Source organism: Solea senegalensis, linkage group LG2, assembly GCF_019176455.1.
Source record: "Solea senegalensis isolate Sse05_10M linkage group LG2, IFAPA_SoseM_1, whole genome shotgun sequence".
In the NCBI taxonomy this organism is placed as follows: Eukaryota; Metazoa; Chordata; class Actinopteri; order Pleuronectiformes; family Soleidae; genus Solea; species Solea senegalensis.
This window is the reverse complement of record NC_058022.1, coordinates 23,055,526-23,070,217: the sequence shown is the minus strand read 5'-3', so window position 1 is coordinate 23,070,217 and position 14,692 is coordinate 23,055,526. Positions and strand designations below refer to the sequence as shown.

The following is a 14,692-nucleotide window of genomic DNA, read 5'->3' as shown; positions in this document are numbered from 1 at the left end:
ATGCAATAAATAGGACCAACACCAAAGTACGAGAAACATCCCCATATCATGATGCTCGCACCACCATGCTTCACTGTCTTCACTGTGTACTGTGGCTTGAATTCAGTGTTTGCAGGACATCTGACAAACTGTCTGTGGCCCTTAGACCCAAAAAGAACAATCTTACTCTCATCAGTCCACAAAATATTACGCCATTTCTTTTTAGGACAGTCAATGTGTTCTTTGGCAAATTGTAACCGCTTCAGCACAATGTGACTTTGCAGGGGCTTCTTGCTGGTAGCCTGGCTTCACATAGACGTCGCCTGATTGTTACAGTACTCACAGGCAATCTTAGATCTTCTTTGGCTGAACCTTTTTGGCTTTTTTGGTTATTCTCCGATCCGTTCGAATAGTCGTTTTTCTTTTATTAATTTCTTAATCAAAGAACGCTCTTCTTCTGAACAGTGTCTTGAACGACCCATTTTACTCTGTTTTTCAAGGACAAATGGACAACCAGCATATGCAGCGTCAGTTGCCTTGATCCTTAAATAAGGGCCACCTGTTTAACACCTAATTTTTTTCACATAATCAATGACCTCACTCGGCACTGCTATTTTTTTGAACACGCCCCTTCAGTAAATGATTCAGTTTCACAGAATCAGCCGAATGCACTTCATGCCTGTTGGGTCTGTTGGTTTTCTATACCTTTACTAAACCTTCTAGAAACTTACTTGCAGTGTAGAAGTTGAAATTCTAACAAAAACAGCGATTTATCTTGCTAGTGAAGTGGGACTGCTATTATTTTGAACACAACTGTATATGATGTAGCAAGACCTCTTGAGAAAGCTTTAGATGTTTCCCACAGCAACGAGGGGTCATTGGTGGAAGCTGAATTAATGGATAAAAAAAAGAGGGGAACTCCTCTATAATGTAAGATATGAATCTATGGTCTGTTAAAAGGATTGAACTTCCAGTGTCTAGTTTGGTTGACTGGGTTCCTTAAATTGTATTGTATGGACACAGCAGCTTTATCAAAAATAACTATATTTCCTATGGAGCTAGAGATAACTGACTGCAGTATAGTTCTTGGAAGTAATCAATCCTAGTGTTGGATTAGTGAAAATTTGAAAAAAAGTATATTATTTCTCCACCACATGCTGGGCTTTCCATACATCTATATAGTCTAGGTCCTCGCACAGTGCTGAGACGATTTTAGCTTAAGGTGAAAGAGATGGTTTACCAGGTGGAGTAATCCATTATTATCCATAATGGGAATCAAATGACAATATTAGAAACACGATTATTGGAGGAGATTTTCACCTTGGGGAAAGAAGTAGTCAGATTACTTTTCTCTTGATTAAGATGGCCACACCTCTGCTCCTTGAAGTAAAAGATGAAAAATAAATCCGTCATAAACCTTGTTGTAATTTCAAATGTTCAGTGTCACTTAAATGTGTTTCCTGCAGCAACACTACATCAACACATTCCATTTTAAGATAAATAGGACCTTTTCTGTTTGACAGGTGTGTTAACACCTCTCACATTCCAAGTGCACAGAGCTTCAAAGCTGACATGGTTACTAACTATGAAATAAAATAATGCCTGAACACAAATCGCCTAAAAAGTAATCTATTAGTGAGCCAAATGGAACCAGAACACACACACAATAACAGTTGTAACACAAAACAGTGCGCATCTAAGGCACATCTTGCCTAACATTGGCATGAAACTTATACAGTCCTTCTCCTGAGAGGAACTCAAGTGAAAGGGTTTTCTAGCAACTAAAGAAAGTCACTCTTCTTTCTCTCACAACAAGTTGTCACAATGTTATGTAATGTAATGTTATTGGAATAGAACACATTTCCTGAATCCTTTGAGTCCTGGGAGTTCCTTCTGAGTTTTGCCTCTGATATTCCTACATGTTACAGGGTTAAAGGAAAAAACATTTCAGGTGAAGAACGGGTTAGTGTGTCATTGACCTTTTGAAGTGCTAATGACCTTCAATGTTACCGACAAATAAAATTTTGGTTCATGGCCCATGGAGTATTTGAACAGAAACTATTGGGATATTGTAAAATGATTTTCTCTTCCTAACCTATTTTGACTATAATCCTTAATTGAATATGCCTCAGTTATAAAATGCAGATTACTTATTCACAGTCAAGGCTGTTGGGGAAAATAAAATTTGTTTACATACAAAAAAAAAAAATCACACGCATCTTATAAAATTGGAAAACAGCAACAAGTAACCTTATTCAAACATCAAGTCACGCAAAGCGCATTACTCATTACAGCTCAACACAAAAATACCTCTCTCCAAAACATGTTTGTGTTTTAATCAGACAATCATTAAAAAAAGTTCAGAGGATTACATCTGGATCTACAGTGTGTCAGCATCACTTAGAAGAAGTCTGCTGCCAAAGGTCGTCGCTTAGGTGTCACTTTTGCACTTTTCAAACTCATTTTTCTTGTCTTTTTAATTTTGGTGGACTTTGGCGTGGGCGGAGACTTTAAGACACCAAACTTGGGCTTCTGCTCTGGGTCAAAGGGCACTCGTGATGACCCGTCAGGACTCACCAGCAGGCTGCGATCACTCTTTCTAAACTCTGTACAATGACATAGAAAAACACAAGCTGTTAAAAAACCTTAAATAGAGGAATGTTAATCTTCAGAGGGGGAAGTAATGAATGACCAATATTGAACCTGACTAAAACTTAAACACTTTGTTTACTTGTGCCATTGACTGGTTTTCAAAGTATTTTTCTCCTTTGCTTAAAAGAAGTTTAGTTTGTTCGATTAGTTTTTTTTGGTATCTCCTGATAAGTCCTGATCCATTTGCAGAGATAATAGAGCTGCACAGGCTGCAGCTAAACCAGCTCTGTGTTGGTGTAGTGGTTTGATACTGCTGGTTTAATGTTTGTATCCTTTGCATCGTAAACGTACCAACAATGTTCACCTGCTTGTGTCAGTGTGTAACTGTATTATCCTCTGTAGGACATTATCTGACATATTATGTGACAGAACCTTATATCTGAGGAAATGGTCAAGTTAAGGGCTACTATTTGAATTAGGTTGCAGTTAGAGTCAGGAATTAAAGGTTACACAAAAGGTTAAAGGTTCTAACCTTAACACAAGGTTAAGGTTAGAGAGGGCTGTCCAAATAAGTCAACAGCTGCATAAAAGAGATACTGAAAGAAACAGACAGACATACAGTACAGTGCAAATATGCATGTGTGGAAAATAATGCAAAATAAGAAGGCTTTCACAAATAGGAATTATATATACACATTACAGGTTGGAATTTATTTTTTTGCTAGATGACTAAATAAATGAATAGACATGTATATGTTTTACAACTACAGTTTTTCTGTGCTCCGGTCATGGAGGAAGTATTGAACAAATATTATTATTAACTGATTCTAGTGATTTGATTCAGTTACACTGAAAACAACTGCTTTACAAGTCACTAGTCACTCGTTTGTATGTATGTGCGCGTGCGTGTGTGTGTGTGTGTGTCGCATGTAAAACAAAGTCACTGCGGTTTGACACAGCCGGTGGAGCTGGTGGAAATACGACAAAAGTCTTTGGTTTTTTTAATTGTGCTTATTTTGGCTCACATTTAACAAGAACCCAAAATTCAGTATCTCAAAAAATTAGAATACACCATAAGACCAATAAGGAGGTGATCAGTCTGTTGCACTGCTGAGGTGGTATGGAAGCCCAGGTTTCTTTGACAGTGGCCTTGAGCATCTGTATTTTTGGTCTCTTGTTTTTCATTTTCCTCTATGAGGTTCAGGTCTGGCAAGTTTGCTGGCCAGTCGAGCACACCAACACCATGGTCATTTAACCAACTTTTGGAGCTGTGGGCAGGTGCCAAAACCTGCTGGAAAATGAAATCTGCATCTTCAAAAAGCTTGTCAGCAGGAGGAAGTGCTCGAAAATGTCTTGGTTAACAGGTGCAGTGACTTTGGTTTTCAAAAAACACAGTGGACTAACACCAGCAGATTACACTGTGCCCTAAAGCATCACACACACACACACACACACACATATAGACAGGAAATAAATATCTTACCAGCTGTTTTGTTATTCTTGAGACCAAAGGTCACCTTCTTAGATTCCGATTTGGGGGTTTGACGTGTCTGTGAAATGCAAAGTAGCAAACACAATGAAATACTGTACATTATTACAACGTTACAAGGAGAAAATGCCAGAGCTCCACAAAATACAAGTACAATCAATTTGGAAATTTGCCGTAACGCTTGATACAGGGTTTACTTTTGAAAATAAACCATTTTCAATAAGCCTACGTAATCAACTAAACACCAGGGGCCTCATTTATAAAGCTTGCATACGAACAGGTGGCGTATGCCACTTACTATGCAAACCTTGGGATTAATATAAACAAATTTGCCCTAGCCCTAGATTTAAGTATAATTTTTCTGATACCAGTGCTTAAATGACACTTTCAAAATAACTTGCCTAGTCCGTCAATAACTTTAAAATTTAATAAAAACATTTCTGCACCTATAATTTTATCATGTTCATTTTATCCTTTGCTGTAAATAGTACCTTTTTAATTGATTTAGTGACTTAGTCACTGTTATGTACTCATTTACTCTTTAATTTCATCCGTCCCTATTTACGTTTTCATTTTTCTTATTGCCTCACTCTTTTAATGCTCTTTTAAACACCAGGTATATATGTCAGTTGAGCTGGGTGGACTGGTGGTTATCAAAGTCTGCACGGTCCCCAAGGGATAAACTATGCTGTTCTGAGCTATTGGAACATTCTTTATTTCAACGTGTAGTGAAGCTGTGGCACAGATTGTGTTTGGAGCTAAAGCAAATGTCCACGTATAAAACACTGCTCAAAAAGAGGTACAAACAGATGGTTTTTACCAGGTAAAGAGATTGAGTATTTATTTACTTGTTTATTCAATTTTTTTCTGTTTATTAATTTATATTCTTTATGTGCATTTTGTTTTTATGTTGTTGAGTGGGGGTTTGCACATGTGTAAATATGTAGGAAAAGGGGTAGGACTCATATTCCATTTCAAACATGTTTAGGGTTTTGTTTCACCATTTTGACTACATTTTTATTTTTTGTATTGTATTCTGTTCACATGTTCGAAATGTGTTTTTATCGTGTTCTTATGTACTGGCCTTCATTTGTCGATTTGTTTTCTCCCCATCTTATATGATATGCCATGTTTGTAGTCGAGCTGTGATATGCAAACTGTTGCTTGCATACTTTGCTTTCAACTTTTTTCCCACCATCTATTTTTGTAAAATGCTGCATTGACTGACTGTAGGCTAACATGACAAGCTCAAAATAAATAAAACCACCAGATGCTCTTTAATCTATGTCTCTGCTCTGAAAACACCCTCATTACCACATTGGGGGTACATTCCTCCCGATGAAATTAAATGACGTATCGACTCATAAATCGACCAGTAACCAGACTTTACTTTAGGAGCTACATATGATTATACGCTGCATTCAGTCAACAGCATCCTGAGAGTTCTTTTAATGGGCATAGAAAGTGTGCGTGTGGCTGAAGATCATTACAATGAGTGACAGCGCCAGAGAGAGAGCTGGGAATATGACGTCATCATTTCCTAAGGTAGCATATTCTGTCTACCTGGAAAAGCAAGATTTTCCCACTCGTTTTCAAAAAATACCGTTTCAGGTGAGGTCCCCTACAATGTCATCTCTTTGTGGAGGGACGCCTCTCTGGCAAAAAAGTATGCGTATTCACCTAAACGTGTTTCCGTGTGGATGGCCCCTTGGTGTGGTTCACAGGCACACCAAGGGGCTGCTCTGATGTGTTGACATGAGTGCCTAAAAGATCTGTAGGATGCTCTGCGACCCACATGCCCAGGCTTTCAATTTAAGAAATGACCTGGAATTTTGATGCTTAGACGTGACTGTCTCACCTTTTTGCTGGACAGTGGGGTGCTGGAGCTTCCCTTGGTCCTGCAGAAGAGTGGTGTTGGGGCCAACGTGTTGCTCTGAAAGGTGATGAAGTCATTCTTCACCTTTTTTTGCGACTTTTTGGTGCTCAGAGGCGTGGGTGGTTCTTCAACATCCTATGGTGTGAAAGATTTAAGGGGTCAGTGTGAGCAGAAAGACAGGCACTTTAATCATTGTCACCTCATCATAGAACCCGTTCATTACTATCTGATCATAGGCAGATCGTACTTCAGGACAGAACAGTCTCAATCAGTTCTGAATGCGTCCTCACATCCAATCAGAGACCACATTCAGAGGTGATTTGAGCACCAATGCGGTAACATTCCTGAGCATGCACAAATGCAATTCTACCAAAGCGAACGTGAACTGATACAGTTTATTATTACACTAAGTGCAGCCACTGCCACAATAACACTGGTCACCATAAGTTACAGCAGTGAGAAGAGCTTTTTTTTTTCCTCTCATGTGTGGTTCAAACTGCATGTGTAGCTCAGTGTAGTGCGGGTGATGTGCCTGTGTTGTCATTTGCGCCCATGTTAACAAATACTAGTCTATTTTTGAGCTCAGGAGTATCGCCAATCTTTCACGTATGACAGTCATGACGTAAGTGCCTATTTAAATAAGAGTGTGGACTACAGATACTATCATGTAGCCAAAGGAGAAACATACAAGATGCCAGATGTGATAGGATCACGGAAGAGGGATGTTAATACCAGGTCAGAATGGAGCCATAATCATTTTAACTCACTTACATTTCCAGGTTTTTCCTTCTTGGTAAGAGTTTCTTCTGCAAAGCCATTGACTGCTGCATTCTTCTGTGCAGATGCTACAACCTCATCTGCCTCAAACTCAAACACCACAGGAATCCTCCTCTTCTTTTTGTTTGGTTTCCTGGAGGAGCATACCTCGCTTTCAGTCTGGGGGATCTCAGTGTCCACACTGTCGACCATCTGCACATGGGTTTCACCTCTGATCTCCACTGCCTGCACAGGTGTCCTTTTCTTCTTGGCAGGTTTTGTCACGGTGATTTCTCCGTTAGCATTCACCTCCAGCGTGGCTTCTTCAGCTTCTTGTTGCTCTTCCAGTGTCAATTTTTTTTTTTTTGTACTCTTATTGCCTTTGTTTTTCACTGGTGTTACAGCGTCGCCATCTGCAACTGGGGAAACTACAATTATCTCATCAAGTTTTTGCTTGCTCTTTTTCTTTGTTTTCTTTTTTAACGGCCGTGCCGTTTCATGTGGTGAAGTTTCAGTTACGATGTTAGTCTCGGTTAGTTTTCCGTCTAACTTGACCTGTGCACCAGTCTTGAGGTTTGCAAGAGCAGTAGCCTCGGTTGGCTTTTTGGTGATTGTGTCATTTTCTGCTGAACCTTCATGGCGTACTGATGTAGTATCATTCTTCTTTTTCTTCTTCCGTGTGACAGGAGTGTCTGCTTCAGTGGAAATTTCTGAGGCTGTTGCAGCAGAAGGCTGCTGCTCTCTTGTCACAGCCTGAGGCTCAGAAGTGTGCCTCTTTTTTTTCTTTGAAAGTGTTTCAGATTGGTCCTCATCAGTGGTGCAGGGCTTTAATTCCTCATTTACTGTGACTGACGGCTGTTCGTTTGCCTCCGAGTACAGAGTTTCTGGCTCAGCCTGTGAAGTAGCTGCCTCTGTGTCTTTTCCACTTGAGATGGAGTTTTGTGTCACTGCGCCCTTTCCTAAATCGTCTGTTTGTGAACATTGTGGACTTCCTTCAGTCTTTTTAATCTCTTGAATTGGACTCTGAGCTTGAACCACTCTTGCTTTCTTCTTTTTCCTTTTCTTCTTTTTCCCCCCTTCATTAGCATTTTGGTCAATTTGTTCTCCATCATCTTCTTCCACGTCTTCATTTTGTTCAGTGAGGTTGGATGCCTCTGGTTTCTTCCCTGAAGTGGCAAAAGACACAGATCAATGTCTCAACACAACAGATAATTAAAGAAGGGAAACAATTCTCATTAAAGCAATACAGGGAATCAACCTTAACAAAAATTGATCATAATAATTTGACTGTTTTGACCATCAGAATTCAGCCTGGTTGATACAATGTCTGTTTTGGTTTAGGCAAGAAAATGTAACTTCTCTACACAAGTAGAGAAAAGCAGCTACTTTTGGTGATATTCATGGCTCCGAGTGAAAACACATTGTTGTTTTCAGTCTTGTGAGTGTGTATAACCACCCGTGATCATGGAGCAAACACCGGGTAAAACTGATGGATGAGCCGCTGTTGGAGGTGGAGTGCGATATATTTGTTGAATATCTAACTTGAAACTAATTTCACTGCGGTCTGCTGCTGCTGCTTTTGGTAAAATGAGAGACTTATGGTTTAGGTGGTGGATATTCTGATGGTCATTGTTATGTCATCAGGCTGTTATTCAGGTTGTTGTTTGTATTATTCAATGCATAACAACGTGACGTTAGCTGCTGGTTTTTAGTTAGTATGGTTGCTAACAATGCATAATTGTGTGTATATATATATATATATACACACACATATATATGTATATATATATATACACACATATATACATATATACACACATATATACACACACACATATATATACACACATATATACACACACACACACACATATATATGTATATATACACACACATTAAAAAATAACAAAATTCTGTTCAAGTTACAAAAGTTAGTTCAAGAGATTTGACAGTTCTCAAAGTCATTGAGAACTTCAGCTTCATCGTTTCAGATCATCGTGAGAGGATTTTCTCCATTTGGACTTCTCTGAACTTAATTTCTGTTTCGTGTCTGTCCGCCATAGTCTTGTGCCTTAGTCCTTGTAGATTTATGTGCAGCTCTTTTTGTTCGTACACGTATTCGATCACTCTTGTGACGGTTATTAGAGTTCACATGGGGCCACAACTATTTCAGCTGTAGCTGTGCACAAGCAGCACACAAACACAACTTATACTGTGCATTACTTTATTACTTATCTTTACTGCTTATTGGTGTGTTATCTAATGGTTTTATTACTGTTAGTATTGTTAGACAAATATTACTTCTTGTGCATCTTTACATTTCTTTGCTGATGGGGTTCCTTCCTGCTCGTTCATGTGATGGCGTCTTTTCTTCTTCATCCTCCTCCTGCTGCCAAACATGTCATCATCCTCATCTGTGGAGACCTCCTCTGGATACTCATTCCGAGGAAGGATGCCTAGGAGAGAGATTCCAGAAAGTTCCAGTCAAAGTTTTCTATTTTGATGTTTTTGTGACACAAATTTTGTTCTTCACATTGTTTCGACTTGTTGAAGAACACTTTTTTTTTATTAGTCTGAACATATCTTGACATCCAGCAGTCATTGTGTCCAAAAAGGATGTCTGAGAGTCAAGTCTGACTTGTATTCCATCTCACACTTTTGAGTGTGATGTTTTTAAATTATACTTCAGATGCACACATGTAAACAGTTCTAAAAACATATATCTATAGATTCCTGCAAGATACAGTGCCCTCGAAAAGTATTAGAACAGTGAGGCCAATTCCTTTCATTTTTTTAATACATTTGTGTTTGACATCAAAAGCTGAATATGAGACAAAAGATGAACATTTCAGCTTTTATTTCCAGGTGTTTACATCTGGATCTGTTACACAATTTAGAAGATAGTATTATTTGCTCACATGAAAATGGGCAGGTTAAAACAAAATGCTATTCTATGTTGTGTATCAGATCCAGATGTAAATACCTGGAAGTAAAATCTGAAATGTTCATCTTTCATCTTTCATCATATTTTGATGTAAAACCCAAATGTTTTCAGACTATGGCAAAAATAAAGGAATTGGCCTCACTGTTTCAATACTTTGAGGGTACTGTACATCTTCAGTAACATGTTAACCTATATTTATTTGAATTTTGAACACAACTATTGCAGTCTATAACATCTATATGCTGGCCCAATTAACTCAGCAAATCGTAAAATCCTGCTGGTGTTTGGCTGAGTCACATATGGCTGTTTTCTTGTCAGGTAACTCACTGGTGTTGTTACTTGACCTTATGGTCTGAGGTTGTATGTTCGATTTTTTTTTTTTTTTTAATTGGTATAGCACCAAATGACAACATGCATTGTGCATAGTAAGGCAAAAACCTTTGCAATATTATAGAGAGAAGAGAAACCTAACAGTTCACACAATGAGCAAGCGCTTTGCATTAGTGGAGAGAAAAAAAACTCCCTTTGAAGAGGAAGAAATCTCACAGAACAGAAACAAACTCAAATTTGCGGAAAAATGGGGGACAGACGAGAGGTAGGGGAGAGAAAGGGAAAGAGGGATGCGAGGTAGAGACAGAAGAGAGATACCAGGAGCAGATATATAACAGTTGTGTCAAGTTATAGGTTCATTTCTGAATCAGTTATGTCACGATTACTTGATTTCACAATTAATCGCGGTATTAAACACTACGGTATATTAATCATAACATTTCCTCAATACTGTCAGAAAAGATTATGCCGGAAGCTCAGCACCATATAGGTAGTTCAGTGCAAAGTTACACAACAACCGGGTGTTACCGCTGGTGTTGCTTTGCTTTTGTTCCGTGCGAGTTGCAGAATAGAGCTGTTCTCGAATGTTAATGATATGTTTCACCATTTGCGGGATAACCACCTAGCTCTGTACACCAGAGTAAAGGTAAATGCACATTAACTGGGTTAAATTACGTTAATGTTCAACTAAGGTAACATTGAATTGATAGGAAATGAAATGTTAGCATGTCATTTGCAACGGTCTACGATTAATATTAGATTAACACACCTTTTTTAGGATTTTTAAATCTTTTTAACTGATCTACAGTTTGATATTGTTTGGTTTGATTCTTGTGTCTGACTTCTTGCTCATGCCTCTTCCAGTGACGGCACTCTGACCAATCAGTGGCCAGCAGTCTGACAACGGCACATATAGCATCAGCTCAGCTTGCTTGGAACTAACCTAATCAAGGTACTAACGCTAATGTAAAAGCAAAACAACTGTGCTTTTCCTAGGGCCTGAGGAAGGTGGCGATAAATCTGGGCCCGACCCAGCCAGTCTGAGTTTGGGCTAGGGTAGAGATTCCAAACTCTTTTTGATTGTATGGTTACTTGTTCAGGATTCAACCTCATTTTCAAACATAATTTTTACATTTACATTAAATAATAGTAAGTTAATGCAAAAATGATGTGCAATGGTTAATTGTTAAAATGTTTTTGAATTAATTTGCAAAACCAAGAAAAAAAGGATTGATCAGGTCCTACCTTCACTCAGGTCCCGCAGTCTGAGATTAGACACATGGTGAGAGAGAGAGAAACAAAAATCATTTGTTAGTATCTGTTATAAATATAAGGATTTTTTTAATCCATGACAAAAATGATAGAATTTCTTTGGATGCATTATATTCATGCATTACTCTTCTTAGTGAATGCTGATTTACTGGTAAAAAAGAAGAAATGTCAGGTGTGCTGTGATCATTAGCAGATTTAATATCAATATTTTGACCTCCAAATATGATCTCCATAAAAAGAGGTCATGTGAGAGCACTTAACTCTGTCTGTGATTTTGACTTTGGTTTTCAAGGTTGTTTATCTTTTTCTTGTGCAGGTTGTTTTTCTCCCATACTGAAAATAATGGGACCAACACTGCTGACACACCTATGACCTTTTATTCAAAATTCTATATTATATTAGTAGGATGTATCTCACATTCAAACTGTAATCACTTGCTATCTCCTAAGTACCTATTTAAGTAGTACCCCTTAGCATCCAGCAGAGGGCACATGCAACCATATCAGATGATTGTGGCAGCATTTTAGAAATGCAAGTCTACATGAGGGAGTCTTCTCTCTCTCTCTGCAGATTGAAACCCCCTGCTTTGGTGGAGTGCACAAAGTAACCGTGCAATGAAACCTGAAATTATTCACATTTTAGCTGAAAAAACTGAATGCCTTTAGTTTAACTATGTGTTCTTAAGCTCTTTATTCTCACATCTGTGTAAACAAGTGTAAATCTATGAAAGACCTATCCCACAACACTCTTTTATATGGGACAAACAATTGGGCCAGACCTCCACAAAGAGGGGGTCCCGCTCATGAGGTAAGGCTTTTTGTCAGTGAGTAAATGCCCCCGCCCCCTCACCAAACATGTTCATGAGGTGACAGACAGGGAGTTATAGCCAGAAGTTAGCTTAAGACATCACAGAGCAGCTCTAAATCAGAAAAGGGAAACAAACTAACTACAATTTTAGTTTTATGACTGCTGCTTCCACAGACAGACAACTACTTACACTTTGATGATTTTGTAGAGTTTCTGTCTATTGTGGCTCGGTGTGCTGTTCCGACTGGCCAACTTCAACAACTTGTCTGCCAGACCTGAATAATCAAACTATAAAGCACAAAAGGTTCATCACATAACATCCAATCACAATATTCACATTAGATACAGCACTGTAAAAGTCTAAGGTCACCACTTGCTTTGTTGTTTCAGCAAAGTTTTAATTTAAAGTTGAATTAATGGATGTAGAGACAAAAGCTCTCTTAGGGAAGACATGGTTTTAAGTTGCATTACATTTGTTGATTACACATATATATATTTGACCCAAATTGTCTATAACAGAGTTGACTGATTTCTCTGTTAGGGCACTGATCTTCATAATAATCTAAATCTATAAAAATATTTAAGAGGATCTCATCGAACATATCATCAACAAGGCTGCATGCCCCCCCATCTGATGCAGACAGACTAGCCTTTTTTTTCTGCGCACCGGCACGTCTCCTGCGCAGCCTGGATCATTTCTCTACACGCTGCTTTATCCCCACATCCAAGTAATGATCTTTATGACGGGGATCGAGTGGGTCAATTGGTACCAGGCCACACAGAAAGAATACATAACTTTATTATTTGGGTTTTATTTATTGTCTGATTCTGAATGTTTTATTTTGAAAAATTACCAGATTCTCTCTGCCACATCTGTCTATGTCACGGTCAAAGAGGAAGATTAACTGCTGGAGATCGCAAATGACCGCAGCCTTAAAAGTATGTTTGAGACAATAACTCTGCTAGTGTTCTGGATTAAAGTCATTAAACCGGTCCGTGGTACAAAAAAGGTTTGGGCCTGCTGATCTATGATACATAATTTAGTCCAGGATTTGTTTTCTTATATTGGAAGCAGCATTACTTGGAAAGCAAGCTGCAGCTGCAGTGTTGTAACCAAAAAACAGGAACAATTAACAAAAGTGAATTAAAAACCTGCAGCTGACAGGTCAAAAACATACATCAGCATGGAACTTGATTGAAGGGTGTAGTTAAATGGTATATGGTGTCTTTATTTCTTGTCTTAATGACCAAAGTGCTCCTTTTTACAGTTTTCCACATGTTGCCAGCACAGAGCAATTTGGAGTTAGGTGTCTTGACTAGAAAAAGAAATACAAGCTTCACCTGTAGAACGGGACCAATATCATCGTCATAATGAAGCTCTGTGTCCGAGTCTTCCATGTGAAGAAGCTCATCCTCATCATCCTCATCATCCTCGTTAGATTTACAACCTGTAAACAAAGTAAAACTTCCATCACTCCAAAACAATTATCATACAATTTAAAGCTGCAGTTCACATCTTATGTTGTGTCCTTTATCTGAAAACAAGCGCCGTGTCGAGTAATACCATCAGAAGGGATGGAAACCAAAACTCTTTATTAAACAAAAGATAATAATTCATGACTGACTAATCATGTTGTTAAATGAAGGATTTTAAAACAAACTATTCAATAACTAAGTTTATTTGTACAAACAAATATTTTAGTGCCTTTCCAAAAGATCAGGTTTTGTGTAAGTTTTCCTTTCAGTTTTTTGAAATCACATTAATTTGAAATAATCCTTTCCAAAGTATATTGATCTTCTAATTAACCAAAATACACTTGTTTACCATTGAGCTGCTTCCCAGTTATTTTCTTAGAGAGTGGTTTGCTCGTCGTCTCTTGGACCTCCTCTTCACAATCATCAGAAGCCTGTCCAGAGTCCGAGTCCTCAGCTGCTTTCATCTCCTTCATCAACTCTTCAATGGCAAAGGGAGCCTGTTCAATAATAGTGCTGAAGATGTTGCTGCAGATGGCTCCAAAGAGAGTACGACTGGTGAATCACATCAAAACAAAGGGTCATACATTTACATAAAGATTAATGCTGCACTGTGTTGCAGTTTGTACAAGGTTTCTAATGTATCAAACCAAAAACTGTAGAGACCTTAAAATGTGTTTTGAAAAATTGGGCTGGCTCTGCTAATCTACAGAGAAGAGGGTGCCTGCAGTGCCGGAAGCAGTAGATTCAGGCACCAGTAGTTTTCTTCAAGTAATTTGAGTAATTAAAAATTGCATTAGTGTAGGGTAATACCGGGGTATTTTAGAAAATTTGATCAGTTACACAGTGGTATTTTTTATGCATGCGCGTGAGTGTGTCAGTAAGAAAAAGGGAGAAAGGGAATATGTTGCGGTAAAATGCTCATTGCTGCCATTCCTGCATGTGTGGTGTAGCAGTGAAAAGGGTCACCCCCCCCTTCAACAGTGTTTGGCTGTGCTACATGAATATCTTTGTGTACTGCAAGACTGGTATATAATAAATGGAATATCAAATAAATACCAGTTTTCGGTATGTACCGGTATATCGTATATGTACATGCATGTCCAGTACAAGTAACATTGCAATTAAAGCAACAGATAAACAACACTTACTCTTTGGTTTTGGCTGCTGTTTT

The 14,692-nt window shown here is 38.4% G+C and overlaps 1 protein-coding gene across 1 annotated transcript in view; it reads right to left on the bottom strand.

Annotated features, from left to right (window-relative positions):
* Positions 1-2,202: 2,202 nt before the first annotated feature.
* The window catches only part of rrp1 (ribosomal RNA processing 1), a 16,835-nt gene continuing 4,345 nt past the window's right edge, over positions 2,203-14,692 (bottom strand). Inside the window, exons 7-16 of the mRNA XM_044015673.1 lie at positions 14,670-14,692; positions 13,871-14,073; positions 13,387-13,493; positions 12,236-12,333; positions 11,212-11,231; positions 9,011-9,148; positions 6,708-7,858; positions 5,919-6,071; positions 4,055-4,121; positions 2,203-2,585 (exon numbers count right to left, since the gene is read on the bottom strand). The exon at positions 14,670-14,692 is cut by the window's right edge and continues 42 nt beyond it. Of these exons, the coding sequence (XP_043871608.1) occupies positions 2,380-2,585; positions 4,055-4,121; positions 5,919-6,071; positions 6,708-7,858; positions 9,011-9,148; positions 11,212-11,231; positions 12,236-12,333; positions 13,387-13,493; positions 13,871-14,073; positions 14,670-14,692 (2,166 nt within the window). The 3' untranslated portion in view covers positions 2,203-2,379. The remainder of the gene's footprint in view (positions 2,586-4,054; positions 4,122-5,918; positions 6,072-6,707; positions 7,859-9,010; positions 9,149-11,211; positions 11,232-12,235; positions 12,334-13,386; positions 13,494-13,870; positions 14,074-14,669) is intronic.